At 42.2% G+C, this 25077-nt stretch overlaps 1 protein-coding gene across 3 annotated transcripts; it reads left to right on the top strand.

Annotated features, from left to right (window-relative positions):
- The first annotated feature begins 248 nt into the window (after nt 1-248).
- BROX (BRO1 domain and CAAX motif containing) lies at nt 249-15028 on the top strand. Of its 3 annotated transcripts, none has more exons than XM_069484485.1 (13): nt 249-364; nt 2727-2843; nt 2945-3051; nt 3695-3791; nt 5500-5595; nt 6383-6455; nt 7863-7968; nt 8665-8754; nt 9877-9962; nt 10914-10995; nt 11634-11784; nt 12623-12782; nt 14472-15028. In XM_069484485.1, exons 2-13 carry the CDS (start codon nt 2743-2745, stop codon nt 14556-14558), a joined length of 1236 nt encoding a protein of 411 aa, XP_069340586.1. In that variant the 5' UTR covers nt 249-364; nt 2727-2742; the 3' UTR covers nt 14559-15028. The 3 variants fall into 3 exon arrangements, with proteins under 3 accessions (XP_069340586.1, XP_069340585.1, XP_069340587.1); XM_069484484.1 differs by lacking the exon at nt 249-364 and adding an exon at nt 1077-1253; XM_069484486.1 differs by lacking the exons at nt 249-364; nt 8665-8754 and adding an exon at nt 1077-1253.
- Nucleotides 15029-25077: the final 10049 nt, after the last annotated feature.

Below are 25077 nucleotides of genomic sequence, written 5' to 3'. Positions count from 1 at the left end.
CGCCATCACTATCGCGGCATCCGCCCTCGGCTCAAGAGCCCAAGCCAACTCCTTTCCTCTCTGGGGAAGAGGCCGCAGCTCGAGAGGAAAGACCAAGGAGGACAAATTAGAGAGGGCTGATGAACAGAGCGTTCTGAGGGGGCTGAGACACCGCGGCAGACCCCGCCCCGGAGCGGCGAGCACTGCCGCCTCGGTAGCTGTCATGGCCGCCGGGCCACGTGACTCCAGCTCGGCCCGGGTCCGGCTTCTAGATGCTCTATAGAGTTCAGTAGTCTCGTTCCTCCGACTCCCTCCTTTTCTTGTTGCAGGCTCCGATACTGCCTTTCCTCCCTCAGGAGGACCGCTGTACAGACTGAGGAATCCGGTAAGTATGTCAGAGGACTTGGGAGTTTCCCAGTAATATCCCCCACCCCCCGTGGTTTCCCCGGAGTCTCAGTCAATAGGGTCACCCCTTTTACACCGGTTTCCACAGACCCCTGGATAGTGGTCCAAAAGTCTTCTAATGCCTTGAAAGAAAAATTAGAAGGAAAATCTATATTACCCCCCCCCCCAATCAGTGGTGTTAATAGCTAGATCCACCGAATGCCCTTGCCCCGAGTCTCCACTGGAGCTCGGAGAGCGTATAACGCCAGCTAAATAGGGGTTTGTTCGGCCATCGTCTGCCCGCCTCCCCCGGGTCGATAGTGTCGGCTTTCCACCGAAATGCCTGGTGAGAATGAGGGGCGCGCCAGCGTGGGCGCGTGCGCAGAGTCGCCGCCCGGCGCCTCGAAAAGGGGCTGGGCAAGGGAGGAAGAGGCCGGGTGGTAAACAGGAAGTGGACGCTCGGATCTCTGGGGCGGTGCTCAGGTAGGTTCCTCGGGGGACCCGGGCCTCCGGAGCGGGGCCGTCCTGTCCTGTCTGCGATCGGGGTCCTGTGTAAGCGCGTCAGGTTGCCGCCTCCCGCTGGAATGCGGCGCTGGTAGCTCCGAGGGCAGCCTCGTACCTGCGGGTGGGTGTGTCGCTTCCCACCCCACCCTGCGAATGCCCGGAAACGGGAGAAGGCCGGGTCGCGGAAGGGGCAGGATGAGGCAGGGCAGAAGCTGACCCCCTTCATTCCCCGAAGTGAAGGTGAACCGTCGCGCAGGAAGCGGGAGGCTGCCTTAGCAGAAGCATCTAGGAAATTTGCCCTCCCAAAATGCGGTGTCGAATGTGACGTTATCTCTAGAAGGCTTGATTTATATGCGCGTAGATGCGGCATTTAGGCTATCGAGGAGGTTTGTGCGGAAGAGGTTTAGATGATGGTGTTTCCTAAAAGGACTTGTTAAATGTTCTGTTCAGTTTTTCACTGGGTACGCAGTGCATTCTCTATTCATTAAATATCTGGAGCACCCCAAAAGCAGTTTCGTCACGAATAAGTAAATATGGTAACGGGAAGTGCTCAATGTAGGTATTTCATACACTGTGCAGCCGATGTTTTTTTCTAATAAGAAAAGTTGATTGACAAGCTTGTATCCTGCCTTCAGATTACGTAAACCTTATCAGAGTTTCTTCTCTATTACTTCCTGGAATCAAATTGCCATACTTCAGTCTTTGGCTAGGCTCTCCTGTATTATGTGCACTGCCTACCCAGGGACTTTGGGCAAGAGACATACTGCTGTTTTTTTTTTGAGCTAAAAGGTGTGGAACTTAATATTTTTAAGTTGGCATTTCACTTAGGTAGTTTTTCACATGTTTTCGTTCTTAGGGTAAAAGTTACTGGTCAAGTATTGCATTGCTTTTTTAAGTCTAAAAGATGGATTCTTTTTTTTTTTTTTTTTTGAGACAGAGTGTCGCTTTGTTGCCCAGGCTAGAGTGAGTGCCGTGGCGTCAGCCTAGCTCACAGCAACCTCAAACGCCTGGGCTTAAGCAATCCTACTGCCTCAGCCTCCTGAGTAGCTGGGACTACAGGCATGTGCCACCATGCCCGGCTAATTTTTTTTTCTATATATATTTTAGTTGGCCAGATAATTTCTTTCTATTTTTAGTAGAGACGAGGTCTCGCTCATTGCTCAGGCTGGTCTCGAACTCTTGACCTTGAGCGATCCACCCGCCTCGGCCTCCCAGAGTGCTAGGATTACAGGCGTGAGCCACCGCGCCAGGCCTAAAAGATGGATTTTTATTAGCTATTTTATGAAAAACATATTTTGTTATAGAACACATGCTGTAACCAATCCACTGGTGTCAGTAATACGTGGCAAATGCAGTAATTAACTTAAGAATATCTTAACAGTATAAATCAGGGTCACTATTTGAATCTGTGTTGGAAATTACGTTCATCTGGTCCTGTGCCCTTCTCACCTGCAGCTGTCCCACCAAAGTCTGGTACTTTGCTACTCAGGCATGTAGTCTGGGGACCAGCATAATCAGTGTCTCAGGTGCTGCGTTTTAAAAGATTACCCCACCCCCCCGGTGATTTTTATGCATATTAAAGTTTAAACATTACTGCTTTGGGATATTAACGTTGAAGTTACTGTGGGCAAATTTCTAAATGCTGGGTTTATTTTGTATAGGTCTGATCTAAACATAGACCGCCCTAGACAATCAGTTAAAACAAGATTGATTAACGGCAAGGAAGCATTTTATGTGTATATGTATGACATTTAATATATAAAACCTGTGCTCTAGTAAATTTTTATTTTAAAAATTAATTTAATAGTATTTACATTGTTTATTAAATGTTTTAATTTTTATATATTTTTTGTCTGTAGAAAACATCTGGAGAAAATGACCCATTGGTTTCATAGGAACCCATTAAAAGCCACAGCTCCTGTCTCTTTTAATTACTATGGCGTGGCCGCTGGTCCTCCTGCTTCAAAAATTTGCAAGTAAGTTTTAATCTAAATCAACAAGTAGTGATTGAACCACTCTTAGATATAAGGTACTTTTTTAGGTTCCATGGTTAATGCCTCTTTCTATTTCCTGTAAGTGATTTGAGATCATCCAGGACACGCCTCCTTGAACTGTTCACTGATTTGAGCTGTAATCCAGAAATGATGAAGAATGCAGCAGATTCATATTTTTCTCTTTTACAAGGTTAGTTATTTACATGAACTTCTGAGTTCTTTTAAAAAGCAGTTCTGCAGGCCAGGCGTGGTGGTTCACACCTGTAATCCTAGCACTCTGGGAGGCCAAGGTGGGAGGATCGCTTGAGCTCAGGAGTTCGAGACCAGCCTGAGCAAGAGTGAGACCCCATCTCTACTAAAAATAGAAAAATTAGCCGGGCATGGTGGCCTGTGCCTGTAGTCCCAGCTACTCAGGAGGCTGAGGCAGGAGAATCGCTTCAGCCCAGGAGTTTGAGGTTGCTGTGAGCGAGGCTGACGCCACAGCACTCTAGCCTGGGCAATAGAGCGAGACTCTGTCTCAAAGAAAAAGCTATCCAGAAGTTTACATTTAATTCTTAGACTTTTCAAATTTGAATAATCTTCCAGGCTATATTTTTTGGTATGCTCAAGTTTCAAAAATGTAAGGATGTTAGGGTGGTATGTTTTCTTCCTAACATTTTGAAAATTAAATGTATACACACTTCATATTATGTCAGGAGAAGGTATGAGATACAGAAAGGGAGAGGGGTGAGAAGTTTCATTCAGCCACCTGGAAAAGTAATTATCTGAAAATTCTTCTAAGCAGAACACTCAGTATTTCTTCTAAAACTAAAATATCTTATATCTTTTTATAGGTTTCATAAATTCACTGGATGAATCTACCCAAGAAAGCAAGTTACGATATATTCAAAATTTCAAGTGGACTGATACATTACAAGGACAGGTTCCAAGGTAAGCAGTACTAATGTACTACTAAATTGAAGCCAGTTCTTGTAACTATTTAGCTAGTGGGTAACTCAGCCTCTGTATTTGAAGAAGAAAAATATACATCTGAAGTAATTTTCTCCTATCAGGAAATTAATTAAAAGCATTTGACCTAAATCCTAATACATACAATTACATAAAAATATAGTTTGTTTCTCCTGACCAGATCTGTTTTTGAGATAATACAAATGCTAACTAAAATTGAACAGCCTTGACCTTTAGTGACGCATAAAGAATGGTTTGGGAGTTTGGAGTCCAAACCTGGCTTTCCGTCTTTGCCTGCATTCAGGCTGAGCAGAAGTTTGGTTTTTCCTCCTACTTTTCTTTTTCTGGTGGATACTTCAAATGCCTTTCGTCAGTCTTTCTCCCCCTCTTTTTCTCCCCAGCTCCATACTCTTTTGATTCACAGTATTTGTTTTCTTCCTTTTTTTTTTTTTTTTCCCCCACTGTTCTGCTCTTTAAAAAAATTTCCGTTTAGAACTTTCTCCTCACTCACTTGAAACTATTTATAACAGACCTAATCGTACAGGAAACATCACAATGGTGCTAATTTTTTAACTACTCTTTTTTAACATCATTGTATTGTTGAAGTGCCCATATATTTTAATCTCAGTTTGCTTCTGTTTTATAAAAACGGAAAGGAAGGAATTGGAGATTGCTGAAAGACCAAGGCAGGCTGTGCGTTACAGTGGAAAGAATAGAGACATTAGATTCTGACGTATCTAGGTGCAATTGCAGGTTTTCTCCTGGGGAACATCTGCTTCACCTGTATGTTGGGGTCGCGGATATAGGACTTTGTGAGGAAGAAAATAATAAAATTTATGTTAAGTGAATAATAACACTAGGCATATAATAAGGCATTCATTAAATATTAGTTTTTTTCCTTCCTTGGGAATATTATATGTAGAATTCATAAATTGGGTAGGAAGTAGGGTCTGGTGGGGTTGGCATTCAAAGTCATCTTTAGTTTGGCTCCATGCTATATGTTGCCCAGGCTGGTCAAAAGAAAGAAAACTAAAAAAAAAAAAGTTTGGCTCCAGCATGGTTTTTGCCCTTTTCTTTTCCTTGATTTCTTTTTATATACCGTCTGCTCCAATCAGGGACATTGGATCACTTCTATCAGAAAAATCTTATACTTTTCTGTGCTTTGGTGGTATCATTTCCTAATCTGGGATGTCCTTTTGCTTCCCTTCTGGTCGTCTTCCAAGGCACAGTTCAGATTTTATATATACCATTTAGCCTTCTGTAATCATTCTGGCCTGAAATGATTTCTCCTCTGAATTCCATTTTTGTACAACGTTGTATAAGAACCACCCATTTCAGAATCAACTGAATACTTGTTAAAAATACAGATTCTGGGCCCTGTCCTAGACTTTCTGGGGTTAAGTCCCAGAAATCTGTATTTTCAAAGCTACTCTCTATATAATAAACTTTAGGAGCTACTATTCTCATGCTTATCACTGTGAAGTACAAACTCGACCACTGCATGTAGCCAGCTGTTCCTTGTTAATTCCCATGTGTGTTGTGTCTACAACTATGTTAAACACAAGCATCATTTTCTTCATCTATACTAGTTAGCGTATCACTTTGTAGTTTTGAGTCGGATGTCTAATGAGCTTCATGTAGTGAAGTCTCAATAATTGACAGAACTTAACGATCATGTTTATAATTCCAGTGCCCAACAGGATGCTGTTTTTGAATTAATTTCCATGGCATTTAATGTAGCTTTATGGTATACCAAATATGCTTCACGACTGGCTGGAAAAGAAAAGTAAGTTATATGCATTTGTGTTATCTGTCAAGTATATGGAGCTTCATTTTTAAAAACTAGGCTAGTGATTAAAAGTGCCACTTTGGACAAGTGAAAGGTTGCCTGATGATGTTAGTATTCCATGTGTCAGAATTACGGTGCCTAGTGTTAAAAGGGAAAAAAATTTTAATAGTCTTGTCATGTGGAAGGTCTTTCTAAATAAGTCCCCAAACCAAGAATCTATAAAGTAAGAGATTGAATATTTGACTACATAAAAATACAATAAACAAAGTTAAAAAAACAAATGACAAGATTGGTCAAAAACATTACAATGCATGTGATAAATTATTTTTATAATGTATATGCTTACAAATCAAAGACTGTCAAATCAATTGAAAATAAGCAAAGGTCATGAATAGTTGGTTCACAGAAGAAATACAAAGGACTTATAAGTATGTGAAAAGATGTTTTGAAGGATTAAAGAATTGTAAAATAAAATGCAATTTTTAAAGTAGTTAAAATGAATACAGCAGTGGAGATTAGCAAATTAGTCGTGGTTCATCCATACACAGGAATAATATGCAACCATTTAAGAATGAAGTAAAATTGTGTGTGCTGATGTAAAATTATCTTTACAGTGAGTTAGGTGATGACAAGAGCAATGAGTATAGGTACCATAGAAAACTAGTGGTTTTCTTTCTTTTAGAGAAATACAAATGAGTGAGTTTGGTTGTATGATTATGTATTGTTAGTTTTAACACCAGAAATGGGATTCACCCTCTAACTAATGTAATCACTATTTTTTAAGCATAACAGAAGATGAAGCAAAAGAAGTACATCGAAGCCTAAAAATTGCAGCTGGGATTTTTAAACATTTAAAGGTAAAGGTAAAAATAATATAAATATATATATATTTAAATATATATATATATATATGTTGAAGCATTTATATATATAAATGCTTTAATTCTTTTTTTTTTTTTTTTTTTTTTTTGAGACAGAGTCTCGCTCTGTTGCCCAGGCTAGAGTGAGTGCCGTGGCGTCAGCCTAGCTCACAGCAACCTCAAACTCCTGAGCTCAAGGGATCCTCCTGTCTCAGCCTCCCGAGTAGCTGGGACTACAGGCATGCACCACCATGCCCGGCTAATTTTTTCTATATATTTTTAGCTGTCCATATAATTTCTTTCTATTTTTAGTAGAGACGGGGTCTCGCTCTTGCTCAGGCCGGTCTCGAACTCCTGAGCTCAAACGATCCGCCCACCTAGGCCTCCCAGAGTGCTAGGATTACAGGCGCGAGCCACCGCGCCCGGCCTAAATGCTTTAATTCTTGAAAAAATTTTTATTTTTTCTTTCGGGGAATGTGGAGGAAGAATTGTTTTATTTTGTAAAAAGAGCCAGTATGTGTTCTGTTTTCCTTTTCTTAAGTACTTTATCGATGAGTGCAGCTAATGACCAAATATTAAATGTCTCCATTTTGATCTTGAAATTACCAATGACTTTTATAATTAGAAAATTGAAGTTGTGATACCCCAGTCATTTTTCCGTATCTTCCAAAAAGGTAGAAAACAAAGAAAAATGGGTGGTTCTTACCGTTTCTTCATGTCTTCTGCGGCGGCTGCCAGGAGCGGTCCTGATTCCGCAGACCTGCTCTTGGGCCCGTGCTCTGTGTCGCGGTGCAGGGGCAGTCAGCGCACTCTGATTCTACTAGTTGCCTGGAGACGTGATACGGGGATTGTAAGAAAGAATAATGTGTCTTCCAGACAGAATTCCCCCCACTCCATTCTGGTTAAACCACTATTTACTGAAGCCTTCCTGGAGGCCAGTGTGAGATTTTTCATGATAAAATAAGATGCTTGTACAGCGATTAAAAAGCTGTGATTCTGGATTAGGTGTAGAATGGTAGGTTTTTTTTTCTTTACATCTTTAATTATTAATGTGAATGAACAATTCAGGCTATCATGCAAGAGGGAATTTCGGTTACTATTTATATTTCATTCAGTTACAGGTTTTTCAAGAGGAAAGTACGGCTTGCATATCTAAGCGATCTATTATGACCCAAATTTTGTTCTTAAATTTCTTGTTCTTATTAAAGCTGAGTCTTAGTATATAGGAACTTTTATACTTTGTAAGCTTACTGTTGCGCTTTTTTTACACAGTTTTTGTTTGTCCTCTAAATTTCTGGTGAGTCCCCAAATTCAGTGTCTCATAACTTCTGTTTTCTTCATCTCTAACAACTGGATTAAAATGAATTTTGGCTTCTTTGTTTGTTGTTTTTCTTTCTTTCTCAGGAAAGTCATATCCCAAAACTGATCACGCCCGCAGAAAAGGGAAGGGATTTAGAGGCGCGGCTCATGGAAGCTTATATCATCCAGTGTCAGGCGGAAGCTCAAGAAGGTATCCCAAATACTGTCAGATTTTTTTTTTTTTTTTTTTTTTAAGAACGTCTGAATTGGCATTTAATTCTTTGAAGATCAGAATAAGCTGGAATTGAGTTTCAGGTCTGAGAAATTTGTAATGAGGAATAAGTTCACCTTTAGCATCTGCCTTCAGCTCTTAGCAGGGAAAGGTCTTACAGGTCTTACGATGGCTTTTTTAAAGAGGATTTCGATTGCATCCTGTTCCTGACAATATAAATTTCTTTAACTCATCTTTTCCTCCTCTACTACACTCATTCTTTGTCCTCTTTCACTGTTCAGCTTACCTTGAAGTCTTCACCTTTCAATGGCAGGAAATAACAGGACTTATGTTAAACAATAAACAAACTTCTGTGGGCTTTTGTTTCTTTATTTCAGACTCCAGTGCTCCTCACAAAGTATCTGTGTCCTGTCATGTCGCGCTATTTTGTAGTAGTAATTCTCTGTGGTTAGCTAGTAATTGGCTGGTGATTTATTTAAAGAGTTTGCGAACCAGCAAGCTCAGTGTTGCACTGTTTTGTTCAAGTTTGCATTTTCTGTAACTTTTCTCGTGTTAAAACTTCTAACAAAGTGCATGGAAATCTCCAGAAATCACTGTCTTTTGCTATTAAAATTGAAATCGGGGTGAATGAAAGTGAACATAATTAAAGATTCAATTGATTGTGTTTGGTTACAGTAACAATTGCTCGAGCAATTGAACTAAAACACGCTCCTGGACTAATCGCAGCACTGGCTTATGAAACCGCCAATTTCTATCAAAAAGCTGGTAAGCTTATAATTCTGATGTTACGTTTTTAGTCTTTAGATTCTCAAATTTATTTGCTCTTGCCTTAATAGGGAGCAAAACCAAAAGATTCTCAGATTCTTTTATTATTTGCAAAACTAGAATAATATCTTCACTATTTTATTAATATTTATCTTGTTTAAAATAAATCAAAGCTGTTCACATTTAATATGCTATGTAATTTCCAATGGAATGGGCAATGCTATACTTTTTAATTGTGATAATCAGATAATTATATAGCTTTTTTCTTTTCTTTTTTTTTTTTTTTTTTTTGGTCTTTATAACAACCTTATAGTTAGGAGAAAAGGTTGGTAAAGTATGTGTAGGTGTGATCAGGAATTGGTTTGTAAGCCTTTGTCCTTTAGTCTGTAGATATTTGGGACCCATTAAAAGTAAGTGTGACTTGATCGGATGCGAATTCAAGAAAGGTCCCTGTGGTTGGAGTATCACAGACGAGCTGTGTGAGGCAGCAGTCGGCTGACTGGACTTAGCACTCGAGGAGAAATCTCAGTCTGTGGAGGAGATGGTGCCAGCTTTGACAAAGACAGTGACGTGGAAAATGGAGAGGAACAAAGGGATTTGAGAGATGTTTGGCGGAAGGGCGTGTGAGTGAACGTGTGTGTTGCAGGAGATCGAATGATGCTTGCGGTGCGTGAGGAGCGTGTCCTGCACGTTTCTGACTCGAGTGACTCGACTACTCTCGGCATTGCCGTATTATATGAAGTTTCATGTATTAATACATAACAGTATACATGTTAACAGTATTTGCTTTGATGTTCTAAATCGTAGTCTATTTTTAGCATTATCTTTAACTTGAAGTTATATTAAGCGTCAAATCAAAGAGGTACTCTGGTATTTAACCAATCTAATGTAGCTTAAAGTATAGTTATGGGAAAATAAATCACTTTAAGGAAAGAAGGGTTTTTCTTTTTTTTTTAAGCCAGTCAAATTTAGCAGTGGGGGATTTTTTGTTTTTTAATGTGTACATGCTTGAGGTTTAGACTTTGATGGCATTCTGCTTTAGCATCAGAACACATGAACTACTAAAAGTCTTCTAGTGAATCAGGGTGAAATTATATTTTGCTTTTTAAAATGTAACTTTAGATCATACTTTATCCAGTTTGGAGCCTGCATATTCCGCTAAATGGAGAAAATATCTTCACTTGAAAATGTGTTTCTACACAGCTTATGTGAGTATTTATAACCCTAAAAACAATGTAAATGATCGTCTTTCCAGCCCTGGGCGTGCCGGGTGTCTCATCTTACCGGACTCTCCATTAGCGCTTTGCCAGCAATGGAGAGCTCTCGGCAAATACTCACAGTCAGCGCAGCCATTGCGGACAAGTGGGCAGGAAGAGATGCCTTAGCATTGTAGAGCTGGATCACAGCAGTGGAATCGCTGTTTGATTCAGAACACACTTTTAGGCTGGAACCTTCTGCATACTTAATGAGAATTCTTTGATTGTTTCCTCCTGTACATGGAGAGAGATCCTTACTAATTCTCATCTAAGGCGTCCCACACAGTACCTCACCTAGGCTGGTGAGGAACCGTCTACCAGCATCACTGTAGAAGTTACTTACCAGTCCGCTCTCCCCACCAAACTTAACTGTTCTGGTGATTAGAATGTCACGTGAGAGATCATCAAAAACCTTTTTCAGGTCTAGGTAGCTATTTTTATTTCTTACACCCTATAACCCGTTTTCAAGCGCACTACGGAAGACCATGTGTAATCCTTGACATTGATGTGGACGCTGAAAGAGTAAACTTGCAGGCCAGTACGTTGCTCTGAAAACTTCTTCAGTCCTGAACTTGGAAACACTCTTTCCCTCTCCCTCTGCATCAGCACAGTGGTTTCCTCCCTTGTCTCCTACTTCTTAATTTTAAGTACAGATTTCAGCAAAAAAACCCTTATTCTCAGAACATGGTCAGAAGGCTATTTTGGCTCAAGGCTTGACATAATTCCATCTTTTATAGGGACAGAGGTGGGGAAAAGCTTGCTCAAGTGAGAAATGTAAGAGAGTTTATTTTTGATACTTCAAACAGTGGGTACAGGCATTAGTTTATGTGACCCCTATGTGGAACAATAAAGTGGGAAGCATGATGTGGGGAGAGAGTGAATGAACATGTGTTTGTCTGTCAGGCCTACTGTTACCACGGTCAGACTTTATTGGCTGGTGACAAATGCGGGGAAGCAATCAGGTCTCTCCAAGAAGCAGAAAAATGTGAGTATTCCTGCCAGCATAGTAACTCGCTCTAAAAAAATAAATGTTTTATCATAAAGGGGAGTAGGTTACTAAAGAGATTTTGGCTGAGTTCATGAAAGGGAAATGGGAATGGGTGAGGTAATTGGAGAAAGGAAAGAAATGTTTCAAAAACATCACAAGGCCGGGCGTGGTGGCTCACGCCTGTAATCCCAGCACTCTGGGAGGCCAAGGCAGGAGGATCGCATGAGGCCAGGAGTTCAAGACCAGCCTGAGCAAGAGTGAGATTCCATCTCTATAAAAAATAGAAAAATGACCCAGAGTGTGGTGGTGTGCACCTGTAGTCCCAGCTACTCGGGAGGCTGAGGCAAGAGAATCGCTCGAGCCCAGGAGTTTGAGGTTGCTGTGAGCTATGGTGATGCCACTGCACTCTAGCCCAGGTGACAGTGTGACCCTGTCTCAAAAACAAAACAGAACAAAACAAAACAAAATTCTAGAACCTGTAGAGCATACCCACCTTTCACTAATAGTATTATCGGTATTGCTATTATACTAGGTAAAGAACAGTAAAAAGCTTAGTACCTCTGATTTAAAGCCTCTAAGTGTAAATAAGCAATGTTAATTATAATCAGAAGACTTTGTATCTGTTTCACGTGCAGTTTATGCAAAGGCAGAAGCACTATGTAAAGAATATGGAGAAACCAAAGGGCCTGGACCGACAGTCAAACCTTCGGGACATTTGTTCTTTAGGAAACTTGGAAACCTTGTGAAGAACACCCTAGAAAAATGTCAGAGAGAAAATGGATTTATGTGAGTACAACTTAATACCATTTTAGTCATACTAATATGTCAATTTATAATCATATTTAAATATTAATATTTTAGTCGAGGTTTCTGTTTGTCTCTATTCCCAAAGGTTCCATGTTAAATGACATTAAAGTTTAGCATTAATTTTCTCTTTGAATTAGTGATAAAGTTCCACTGTGTAGGGCCTTTTATTCTACTCTGATGATGATCTATATTAATAAAAGCACCTATGAATTATGAACATGCAGCCTACTTCATGAGGATACTGTCTTATACTGTATCTGAATTTCCTCTTAACTGTTTCTCTGGTTATTTTTTCTTTGTGTGTTTTAAATATGTACATATATCTTCTCGGCTCCGTTTGCCTATTCGTCTCACTCTGGTGTTAACTGCCTGTAACGCAGGAAGATGAGTTTTCTCTGTCTTTCCCATATGAAATCAGTGTTGTTCAGGCTGTAGGTCACCCCCTGTGTAGGTTGCTGGACTTGACCTTGACCTTGACCTTGCTTTTATCCGTTTATGTTCTTCCCTGTATATTCTTCATCTAGTCACGCTGAGCTTCTCACTTCCTTAAACATGCCTAGTTCACCCTGAGTCACTTCCTTTGGAAAGAGTCACTGAACCCCCAAATCTGGTTGCCCCTCTTTAGCCTTCTCGTGGCCGTAGCTCCGGTTACATCGCGTTGTAATTCACAGGGTTTCTTGACTGTGTCAGTTACTTTTCTACGTGAGGCAGAGAACTCTCTTATTCATCAGTAAATCATTTTCCTGAACAAGGCCTTGGACATATGAGGCACTCAGTTACTGAATACATGAATGTTTATATAAATTGCTTTTTGCAGTTACTTTCAAAAAGTTCCATCGGAAGCCCCACAACTGGAACTCAAAGCAAATTACGGTCTTGTAGAGCCTGTACCTTTCGAATTTCCTCCTGTAAGTGCTCATTGGACACCAGAAACGTTGGCTACGTTTGATCTTACCAAGAGACCCAAGGATGACAGTGTAAGAGATTGGGTTCTTTTCTTCCATTCACAAAAGTTTAAAAAGAAAAAAAATTCAGAGTTAGAATTTGGTATCCTTCTCACTTTAAATATGTACATGTTTGTCTAACCATTAAATTAGCTAATTACACTGCCTGGTGTGATTGTCACAGAAGAGTCAGAGATAAGACCTCTGGGCCGTAAATGTCTTCTGATTTTCTACATAATTGATTGACATTCTTCTTAACACATTATCTTGCCTTTTTACAACTTGTCAGTGCCTCTTTTAACAAGAGTGTGGAAGAAAACATCATCCATGTTTATACTGCTATAGTAATCTGTTTTGGATTTAGCATATTGCACGATGTTTGAAGATTTAACCTCATGTAAGCATTTCATGAATCCAGGAGTAAAATAAAAATGCTTTTATTCATTTGGATCTAAGTACATTTTGGCGTTCTAAATCACATGGTAGGCCGGGCACGGTGGCTCACGCCTGTCATCCTAGCACTCTGGGAGGCCGAGGCGGGTGGATCGCTCAAGGTCAGGAGTTTGAGACCAGCCTGAGCAAGAGCGAGACCCCGTCTCTACTAAAAATAGAAAGAAATTATATGGACAACTAAAAATATATATAGAAAAATTATCCGGGCATGGTGGCGCATGCCTGTAGTCCCAGCTACTCGGGAGGCTGAGGCAGGAGGATCGCTTAAGCCCAGGAGTCTGAGGTTGCTGTGAGCTAAGCTGACGCCACGGCACTCACTCTAGCCTGGGCAACAAAGTGAGACTCTGTCTCAAAAAATAAATAAATAAATAAATAAATAAATAAATCACATGGTAGATTAAGTGGAAATGGTGAGGTCTAGCTACCAAAAGACCAGGGATCTATGATAAAAGAATAGGATCGTGTTGCAGCCGTAACTCTTGCCTTGAAATTGGGTCATTTGTATATAATTTCCTTCCCATACCAAAACCATTATTCCTTAAAATAACCATCCTATGTCCTTTTCAGCCTATAAAATAATGCCCTAAGAGATAACCTGTTAACAAGGTTATCACAAGTTATTTCTAAATTTTAGTGTTCTTCATGCATAGATTCAGCACTGAGTAGTGTGGGGCCAGGAGTACTATTAGCTTGATGTTTTGCCTATGAGACGAGGTTTTCATCTTACTGAAAGTTGCTTTCTAATTATGTCTTAAGCTCCTGGAAGAGCTTTGTTAATATCGGTGTTACATAATTTAAGATAGCATCATTTATTTTTTATTTTTTTTTATTTTTATTTTTTTTTTTTGAGACAGAGTCTCACTCTGTTGCCCAGGCTAGAGTGAGTGCCGTGGCGTCAGCCTAGCTCACAGCAACCTCAAACTCCTGGGCTCAAGCGATCCTCCTGCCTCAGCCTCCTGAGTAGCTGGGACTACAGGCATGCGCCACCATGCCCGGCTAATTTTTTCTATATATATTTTTTTTTAGCTGTCCATATAATTTCTTTCTATTTTTAGTAGAGATGGGGTCTCGCTCTTGCTCAGGCTGGTCTCGAACTCCTGAGCTCCAACGATCCGCCCGCCTCGGCCTCCCAGAGTGCTAGGATTACAGGCGTAAGCCACCTCGCCCGGCCAAGATAGCATCATTTAAAAGTCTGAAGTAGAAAAGATCCAGTGTTTGTTTTCGGAATCTTAATGTCTGTCCTTACACTGTATTTTTCTTTCTCTCTAGACCAAACCCAAACCAGAGGAAGAAGTGAAACCTGTGAAAGAGCCAGATATCAAACCTCAAAAGGACACTGGCTGCAGCATCTCCTAAAACACACCTGAAATACAACCTGCACTTAGAGTTTCTCTACTAGTAAAGAAGATAAACCATGGAACTTGAGTTCACATTTCTTGAAATGATTTCTCTGAAGTCTGTAGAATAATTATTACATTCAGAGGGAATCTGCCTTCAGTTTATTTGTTCTTGATTATTACGATAGTGGAGATACTATATGCTTTGCTTTTGAATTCTCCTTTTTAATCAGGACAACATTTGAAAGATTTCATTGTGTCTCTCAAGGGTGTATTTGAGGGTTGGGTCTTTTTTGTTTTTTTTTTAAACACTGGGTAGTAATAAGTTTCAGATTCATATATTATAGGCCCGAATCATATCATTTCAGGTATGTTTTTCTATCTTCAGAAAAAAGTTTATTTTCCTTGTTCTTATTAACGTCAGAAGAATGCTAGGAATCAGTTTTTTGTTTGGGGTTTTGTTTTTTTTTTTTTTAAAACTTCCTGATATCTGGGATTTTTTTTTTTTTTTTTGGAGACAAGGGTCTTTGTTGCCCAGGCTGGAGTGCAGTGACGCAGTCGTATGTCACGACAACCTCAAACTCCTGGGCTCAACCGGTCCTCCTGCCTCCACATCTCTAGTAACTGAAAGTACAGGCTCACATCAGCATATCTGGCCAAGTTTTATTTATTTTTTTGGAGAGATGGGAGTCTCGCTGTATTGCTCAGGCAGGTCTCGAACTCTTGGCCTCAAGCGATCCTCCTGCCTTGGCCTCCCAGAGTGCTGGGATTACAGCCTGAGCCACCGCCCCCGGCAGGGGTCAGTTTTAACAGAGAGAGTTCTTTCCCCTCACCATTGTGTTGATTGGAGCCCAGATTCATTATATTCTGAGTTATTTATCTTTTCTGGTGGGGGGAAAAAGTTCACTTAAAGATCAGAGAACCATCACACCAACTCTTTTACATATATTAGAATCCACAGTTTACTCAAAACTCAGTGTTTCTAAGTAACAGTAAGGCCTTTAAGAAGGTGTCCCTGTTCTGGTGGCCCTGTGCTTCACGAAGTCCCAGGAACCCCGCAGTGATTTGTACGAGTACTTTTTCTAGTGGGTTTTTTTACTTAGAGGACAGAACTTTGTAACAGCTGTTAATGTTTCTATAGGAGAGAAGATAGTAAGAATGGAAATGTTTGAAGAACTCAAATACTGCATGATACAAAGAAAAAACTTTTTAGTGAGATAGGTTGTCCTGAACTCCACTGGCAATTCCCTCCTTCTCTGTTAAGGGAGTAAAATGCCTCTGTTACCTGATTCCAGCGTGCGATGTTTTCGTAGGGTTTTCTAACACGCCCTGTCAGGACTGGATCGCTTTCGGCCGGAGGCCATTAACAAGTTAGAGAACAAACCCGGACAAACTGTCTGATCTTAAAAACAGATTGTAACCTTCGAAACAATTAGCATAGGTACAAACTTGGGAAACGGTGCTTCATACTTTAACAAAAGTCGCACGTCGGTAGGTTTTTCTTTTGATTCTTCTTCTAGGACATCAGATAATTTTCCTATTATAAATGACAGGCTGATTCACTTAATAGAAATAAGATAAGTAACATATGTTGAGAGCTTACTGTGTGCCAGGTACCGGGCTGGGCGGTTACGTAGATGAACCGTGGAATCCGCACAGCAGCCCTGTGAGAAATAAATCAAATCTGCATAAAGCGCTAAAACAGAAACGTACATTTCATTAGGAAGAACGAATAGATGATGCTTGTCTGAATCAAATCATTGAAATAAATTATTTAAATCATGTCACAGTTCACACTCCGTAATAAAAACTACATGAAAATCAGTGAGGTTTTTTTTTCCTTAATATACAGAAACGCTAATTCTTGCAGTATAAGATTTAATATTTGAAGCTGCAGTTTCCAGAATAAGTGGAGTAGTAGTAATTTTATTTTGCTGTCTATAGGAAAAATAATTTATTAAATGTCAGTGGTTTGTGTTACTCCAAAGTCACCGTTGCTGTGTGCTACTGACTGACAAAACTCTAAACAGTAGTTGACACCAGCTCTTCACTCTCTGCCTGTAGGACCTATTTATGTTAGGTGCTACTGCTTGTTATCCTGCTTACGAATTTTCTCATGGACATTTTCAGAGATGACACTACCACGTATCAAATGGAAACTTGTAATACGCTCAGCGCTTCTGTAAAACGCAGTAAATGCCGGTGTTACTTTGAATCAATAGGTGTCTTTGATAGGAGCAGATAATACTCTGTTGACTCAGAAAGGTGACACTTGGTGACTAAAACATCTCATTACATAATTTGTCGAAATCATGTTGGAAATTCTGGGGAATTATCAAATGTAAAGAAGTTGCAAGAAGGTTGTAGAGAGATGTGATTATCTGTGTTAACTATTATGTGCATTTCATACTAGGCAATGACAGCTAACATATTTCTGCTAAAAGTGGTGTTTGTATAATGAGTTATTTATGAAAATAAAAGTAATTTTACTTACAATTTCATTGGAATTTGTATTTGTTTTTGTTAAATATTTTTACACTTACTAAGCCAGTAGCAATATATTAATACAATGCAAAATCATAACTCTTCATAGTAATGTTTTAAAATGGCATACATTTGCATCAGTTGTTTTATATTAAGACTTCATGAGTTTATTAAATATTCAACACTCCTTGATCTGCTTGGTTTCTACTTAATGTTATCGGTACCTGTCACCTCTTAATCTCAAAGAAGGATTTCCATCAGCCTATTTATGTCTAATGCATAGTATTATCCAGTATGATACAGTATTTATGTACTTTGATAAGGTAAGCTAGAGAGCTTATTACTGCTATACAATAATCTATAGAAAACTTTGTATTTTGCAAACTCGCGGTGGAATTTTAGTGCTATATAAATATACTCAGAAGTAAAACCATATTCAGAAATATTTTCTTATTTCCCAGAGTAATCATGCTTTAGAAAATTTGCATTTCTTATCTCTTTTAACCAGTATGAAAATAAACTTGGAACGTCACTTTGGGTTACCATACTTTGTATCTAAAGACTATTTTTTTACTTGACATTTGAGTAATTTGCTTAAAGTTTAAATTTTTATTTAAAAATGTTTTAGTACGGTTCAAAAACGCTGGCTAGCTAAAACAACGAATGTTTTAATAGCACACGAAGGGATCCAAGTAGTTAATCTGGAAGGGGAGCTTACAAAACAAAACTCTGTTTGATTGTGCTTAATCCACTTAATTCCATGTGTCCAGCGCCTGTGATGCGCTGGAGGTCGAGGCAGCTGACACTGTTTCTCAAGTGCTCGCCGAGAACACGTTAGACTTGGATTTTGCTTCTTTAGAGCCTCTGGAGTAGTTTGCCTCAGGCTAATTCACGGAGCCTTCCGGGGGGCTCGCTGGGCAGGACCTAAGGCGGCTGGAGCTTCCAGGCTGGTCCCCACCAGAATTTTCAAACCAAGAACTTTCTACATCATCTGCCATGATAAGAATTCGGCCAGGCGAGGTGGCTCATGCCTGTAGTCCTAGCACTCTGGGAGGCCGAGGCGGGAGGATCGCTTGAGGTCAGGAGTTCCAGACCAGCCTGAGCAAGACCGAGACCCCGTCTCTACTAAAAATAGAAATGATTTGTACAGGTAAAAGTATATATATAGAAAAGAAAATTAGCCGGGCATGGTGGCACATGCCTGTAGTCCCAGCTACCTGGGAGGCTGAGGCAGGAGGACGGCTTGAGCCCAGGAGTTTGAGGTTGCCATGAGCTAGGCTGATGCCACGGCACTGTAGCCAGGGCAACAGAGTGAGACTCTGTCTCAAAAAAAAAAAAAAAAGAAAGAAAGAAACCTAAGAATTAAACGGAGGTAGAAAGCTCGTTGCAGGGAGCATTTGGTCCTCCGAAAGGTCGCTCACAGACATTCAGGTCTAGGCGCTCCGTGTGAAGCTGGCAATGCCCCCAAGCTCTTGTAAATAAAAATAAGTAGGTTCCAAACTGTCCACTCTTGAACCCCTCCGTATGACAGGCACTGTGGTTACCAAGATGAATTCTGCAAAGCATGTTCTAAAGTGCCCATTAGGTGGCAGAAAAACATTCCGTAAATCAACTGTGAGCTCACTTGTGTACGTTCTCTCTCTCTCCCTCTCCCCCGCTACCCACCCCCCCCCCCCCCCCCCGTGTCCTGAGGAGCCCTCTGAACGGAGAAGTGTATTTGCCGACTGAATGCACAATACCATAATCATGACGAGGAGAGACCAGTGTTTCCTTCAGAGAACCGACAGCTACCATCAGTCTGTTATTTAGCAGGGGTGGGCTGGGTCTGTGGGGCTGGGAGTGTGTGTGTGTTTCATTTGGTTGGAAACGTACGAGTTTGGATGGTCTTGAGAGGAGTAAAGTGACTGTAATGAGACTCTTAGGCCTTATTTTTAAACTTTTGCTATTTAAGCTTTTTAGCCTGGGGCGAGGAGGAGGAGGGCTCGGAAAGTAGGAAGCAAGAAACTGTCTTGGAAAAAAGTAGACAAGGTATCTCAGAGCTGGCCTGATGTGTAAGCTTTCTGGAATACCCCAGGTCGCTAAGTCACGCGCCTCTCTCTGTGTCAGTCTGGAAGCTGCTGCTCTCGCTGTCCCGAGGGCGCTGTCTCCACACCTGCCCGCGCGCTGGCATCACCTGGGCAGCTTCCTGAACACCAATGCCTGCCTCCCACCCACAGGGGCTGTGATTTCTGTGGTCTGGGCGTGGCCCGGCTTTGGAATGTTGTTAAAAGACCCCCGATGATTCTAACCTAAAGATCCATTTGCTGCGACTCCCTGGGCTCAGTCAGTGTTGGCTGTGTAAACACCACAGCCCTTCCCACAACTCAAACACGTTCCACCCTGCAAGACACACGGAAGAACACGTCCACCTCCACGTGTTCCAGGGCTCTGTGTGGCCTCAGCCTGCGGAACCCTGGGACCCTTCACTGAGCATCTCCCAGACAATGTCTAACGCTAGGTTCCGTGCCGCTTTCAATACCAGACGTAACCAGTGAAAGCAATGAAAGAAAAATACAGAGGAATTATGCGAGTTAACTTCTTGAAAATGTTTTGATTTTCTTTTGATTGTCGTAGAATGTGTTTTCTTATGACACTGATAATATTTCCTTTTATGATAGTAATACGCACAACATATTGTTGGTTTCATATACAAAATTAAAATAGATTTTTTTTTTTTTTTTTTTTGCTGCTCTTTGGCATCAGAAACTACATGGTAACAGCTCTCCCTGTTCCCCTCCCAGGCTCTTCTGGGATGTGGCAGCGCTGAGTGGGACAGGAAAGACCAGGCGTGTCACTCAGAGGTCTCTGAATGGGGCAGACAGCACATCACCTTGCTGTGGGTGACAAATGTAACCCTTGATGGGCCTTTTGCAACTCTGACCTTTGCTACAGTGGCATAAACTCAACATTGTAGCAGTAAGATTTGGGGATTTATTCATATATACACAAGCGTATGTATATATGAATATGTATGTGTGTTCAATCGTGTTTGTATTACCCACAAAATACTGTTAAAATTCAATCTGCTGTCTTCATTTTAATAGATGGCTGGCAATCCGTTTATATTTATTATGATTACCCGATTTATCTGGAATCATTACTCAGATTTTATTTAGTGTTTCTATGAATCAGGCTTTTTCTTCACTCTCTTTCCTCTTTCTCGCCTTCCCCGGGGTGGCTTGTTGCTTCACGGGGTTTGCAAACTCCTGCCGTAAGCACGAGCATTGTTTGTAGTGGAGACTCAGTACACCCTGTCTTGATGAATTACCCCTCCGAGGTTTTCTGTTTGCAGGTACCAGAGTTCTGTGGGTTACACTGCAGGTCACTCAGCCTCACGTTTGGTCCTCGTACTATGAGGACCACGAATTGGGGCCACATGCCAGCCTGTGGTGCCGGCCTGGGGTTCCAGCTTTTTCAGGTGACGATTTCTATCCCTATTGCCAGAGGGCAAATGACTTGGCTGCTTCTGCAGGCCAGGGAGTAGTTTCTCCAGTTCGTGTTTTATAAGTGAGACAGTACTTTATAATCTTGTTGTATGCAGGCAGCTTCAGCTCCCCGCGCTCACGAGACCTGTGAGTTGGGTCCTCCTTTCTCTGTCGCTATGGCAACTGCATCTGGCTCCAAAACACCCAGGAACCAGCTTGGCTTCAGCTCACACTTAAGATTTTGTGTTTTCTCTTACTTCTGACACCCAGGCTGGCTGGCTTTCTCTCTCTCCCATACATCTCTACTTCTGCATCTTTTTTTCTTACTTCCTGAGTGCACTTAAGACTTAATGTTTTTGTTTGTTTGATTTCATCCGGCATTTCTGTGTGGTTGGAACAAGAAGGAGAATTATTCCACCTCCGCTCAGCCTGCCGTATTTGCCGATATCACGTTACGTTAAATATCGACGGAGACGATGAATGTCCTTACGATATTGGAATTGAGTCCCGGTAGCAGGGACGACAGGGGAACCACTGCTCCTGGCTTGGCCTTTATCGCCTTTTCGTGCCACCTAGCCTTGGTCACTGTCATTCCAGTCCGCCTTAACTCATTTTTATATCTTTGGACCTGGGAGGAGGACGTTCAGTCCTCCTCTTTTTCCTCCTAGGAGGTGTCTCTGCCCCTTGTGAGTTTAGGGGTGCCAAACAATATGTGGGGGAAACATATTGCCCGGCTCTCTCTGGCGCCTTCCCAGATTCAGTGATAGATTGGCAAAGGGGAAACTCGCTCCCTCTTCCAGAAACGTGTAAGCCCCAGACGCTTGCCGAGCCAAAAAGATCCCCACAGTTATGTAGCAAAAAGTCTTTTGACTTAATAAACCAAATTTAAATAAGTTTCTGGTTCTTGATGCTTTCGGTTACGTATTATGACCCTACGTCATTAGGTGTCAGGTAGGCAAATGAAAGTTAATTTTATTTTTTCTCCTTCTAATGATGGCGTCCCACAAACCTTAGCCTTCAGAGTGGAAATTCAGCAAGTCTGCAGTGGTCAGAGCAGCTCTTTGGCAAACGTGCTCAGGCATCCACCCTTTGTCTCCACACACGAATCACCCCGACGTCTCGCCCTGCGTGAGCAGCGCTGCCAAGAACCGCGTGGGCCTTTTTCATCTTTGCAGGCTCTTTGGTGACGACGCCCTTCAATTATCCCTGCAACGGTTTCTCTCCTCTGCCAAACTGCGCTGCCTCCAGCTGCAAGATGTAATTAGTTCCTAGACCGACAGCAAAGTGGAGCCAAACGCACCTTAACCGTTTTCATTCTCAGCTGCCTTCTGTAGCTTTGTCAAGAGCCAGCAAACACGGCCGTCAGCTTTTTAGGCAAAAGAGGGCAAAAGTGGTGAAAAGCTCTTTAGGGAAAATCTTCCTTGTAAATTCTCATTCCAGCTGGGGACAAGAAAGGAGTGGCATGGCGCTGCCGATCTGGTTTTAATCTGGGAGGGCAAACGATTGTACTGAGAAAAAGGAGAGGAAAGACTTCCAGTGAAATACTCGTGAGAAAGTGGAAGTGAATATTATTTCCCTGGAACATTTCTTTGCTCTGTCATTTTCAAGGCTGCCTGCAGGCTGAGCAGCTGTGTAAATCAGGGCAAAGTCATACAACAAAACGCTATTCAGAATTGAGTGGATTTCTGTAGAAAATGTGTTCTAAGATATGTATTTCATGATGATCTTTGGTTGCCCTGGGGAAAACAATTAGTTTCAGTGACAGAGGAAGAGGACCCCCAAGAGCAAGGTGGCTCCCAAGAATGCAGGGATGATGGGAGAACCCACTTCTTTAACTCCAAAATGTACGAAGGGAGTTCTTGAAACTTTATGTATAAAATTATTAATTCTAGGCCGGGCGCGGTGGCTCACGCCTGTAATCCTAACACTCTGCGAGGCCAAGGCGGGAGGATTGTTTGAGCTCAGGACTTCGAGACCAGCCTGAGCAAGAGTGAGACCCACGTCTCTACTAAAAATTAGAAAAATTAGCCGGGCACGGTGGCCTGTGCCTGTGTCCCAGCTACTCGGGAGGCTGAGGCAGGAGGATCCCTTGAGGCCAGGAGTTTGAGGCTGCAATGAGCTATGATGACGCCACTGCACCCTACCCCAGACAACAGAGCAAGACTTTGTCCCCAAAAAGAAATTAATTCTAATTTTAAGCAACCAATCAAAATATCAATTTTTTCCTCCGTGGCTGACTTGACGGTTAGTTTTATGTGTCCACTTGGCTAGGCTCTAGGATTCAGTTATTTACTAAAACGTTAATATAGGTATTGCTGTGGAATTATTTTGCAGATGTAGTTAACATCTGCAATCAGTTGACTTTAAGTAAAGAGGATGATTCTAGATAAGGTGGGTGGGCCTCACCCAATCAGGTGAAGGCCTTTGCTAGCACAGCTGAGTTTTTCTGGAGAGGAGGAAATTCTGGCTCGAGACTACAGCATCGGACCCCCTGGCCTACACATTTCAGACTTGCCAGACCCCAGGAGTGTGTGAGCTGATCCCTTGAAATAAATCTCTTTGATCCTGTTTCTCCACTGCCAGATGCAGCTGGTACCCAGCGTGCATTTGCAAAGCGTGGCTACCCTGTTTAGTCAGCTACCACACGGGCCAGCCGGCCGGTGTCACCGTTACGCAACGTGCAGGACAGCCCTTTCCTCTGCTTCGTGTTATTTCATACGTTCCGGCTTTGAACACGCTCAGACTCTGCCATTCTTACGCAAACTCCTTTCACCTGGGCTCCCCGAGGCTCAGCGGATGACGTCCGACACCCTCATGTTTACCGACAAGGACCCGGGCCTGCGTTCACTCTTCCCACAGATCACAGCCCAGAGCTGCAAACCTTCCACCCGGCTGGCCGGGGGACAGTGAGCAGACGAAAGACAGGCCCCCAAGCTTCGCCGGGTCAGTGCTCGGAATCCGGGAAGGAAACATCTTGGAGCTTAAAGGGAAAGCACCGTGAGTACTCAAGAGCCAGGAAACCTAGATTTGAAAGCCACTGTCCCCAGTCATTAGCTGGGTGGCCATACACAGGCCAAGCATCAGGCTTCTCACAGTGGGGATAATGGAAAACCGACCTCCCTAAGAAGGGTGAGACTCGCTGGGGGTCCTGCTGTTCCAAGCTCTGCTCCGCCGGCACCGTCTTGCCGTCAGCCAAGCTGCAAACTTCAGTACTTTAGGGGCAAGCTTGACTCGCAACTATCCATCTACCCAGTGCTAAAGCCTGAGAGTTCAGCCTTTGTGGTGTCTCTGAAACTCGATTCCATGTCGGTCATCCTGCTTCCGGGCCCTGGATGGACCTGTTTCTTGATTGTTGCTCTTACTGGTGGAAACACTGAAAATCTCTATCTATCTAGCAAGGACATGAAAAGTCTCCCTCTCTCCGCCTGTCTGCTCTTTACCTCCCTGCAGGAGGTTTTTCTTCCAAACCATGAACATAAGCAGGTCACTCCCCTTCTCAAAAGCCTTCAGAGGTCGCACATGGTTGCAGAATAAAATTTTAAACTCTTCACAATCATTCATGTTCTAGGCCTAACTTATCTTTCCTTTGCTTTCTCTATGAGCCAAGCTCCCTGCTCCTTAAAAATATCTTACTTCATGCTCTGTTAACATAAGCTTCTGTCCTGGGGATTGCCATTTCTCTCTTCTTATTAAAACATTTGTCTCCAGCAAAACATCTGAACCATTCGAGACTCAGCTCTAATGCCAGCTCTTCTTTGAAACCTTCCCGCGCACTCTTGAGACGTGAGTTCTCTCTTCTCTGAACCCGATTAGGACGTCTCTCATCTATTACGCCCACTGCTGGCGTTCTAATGATTTGTAAAGTCATGGTCATCATTCTTCAGACAGTGGATTTGGGGGATGGTGAACGACTGGACCAGGCTTAAAAACTCTGCAGCCGGTTCAATCCTACCTGACCTCATTCACCCATACACTCGTTCCACGACTTTCTATCATGTGCCAGACACTGGAGACAGAAGCACGGCTAGGACCCTACAGTCAATCCCGTAGTTGCCCCAGTCCAACTCCAGGATCTTACGAGGAGGCCCCAGTGAGGGTCCGTCCCAAACCACCCACGTCCTTCCTGAGCCGTGACGAGCAGAGTGACTGCACGAGCTCCTTCCGCCCAGGTGGTAAGCGTTCTTTCACCCGCTATCCGGAATGTTCCTTAAAACCCAACATTAAAAGACACCTGTCCTTTGATCAAACCTCCAAAGCCTCGTTTTCAGATTCATCCCTATTAAGTCTGGGGAACAAGCCTGCACTAAACACCCCACCCACCTTGCTGCGCCTCCTTGAGTGTTATTCACTGTAACCTCCGTGCAGCGCAAGAAGCTCACAGAAGGCCCCAGTGCTGAAGGCTGCAAAGATGTGGCAGGATGATAAACCGGCTTTGATGATGGTTTCAACGCGTGGTAATTTCTCGCTTCCACAGAGAGGCCTCAAACACAGCTGTCAGAAGTGCATTGTGTAAATCAGATGCTAATTAAATTAAATTCCCACTAGAATTAAGGCGGCAAAGTATTTTGTCTTGTTTTCTTGCAAACGAGG

This window comes from Eulemur rufifrons, chromosome 11, assembly GCF_041146395.1.
Source record: "Eulemur rufifrons isolate Redbay chromosome 11, OSU_ERuf_1, whole genome shotgun sequence".
Taxonomy (NCBI): Eukaryota; Metazoa; Chordata; class Mammalia; order Primates; family Lemuridae; genus Eulemur; species Eulemur rufifrons.
This window is presented reverse-complemented; position numbering and strand designations above follow the sequence as displayed.

Excerpts from the sequence above, each read along its gene's own strand:
- BROX (XM_069484484.1), top strand. The coding sequence starts at position 1,219 with ATGCGCGTAGATGCGGCATTTAGGCTATCGAGGAG. Across the intron at positions 1,254-2,726 it reads GCATTTAGGCTATCGAGGAG|AAAACATCTGGAGAAAATGA; the intron begins GTTTGTGCGGAA and ends TTTTGTCTGTAG. Across the intron at positions 10,996-11,633 it reads TCTCCAAGAAGCAGAAAAAT|TTTATGCAAAGGCAGAAGCA; the intron begins GTGAGTATTCCT and ends TTTCACGTGCAG.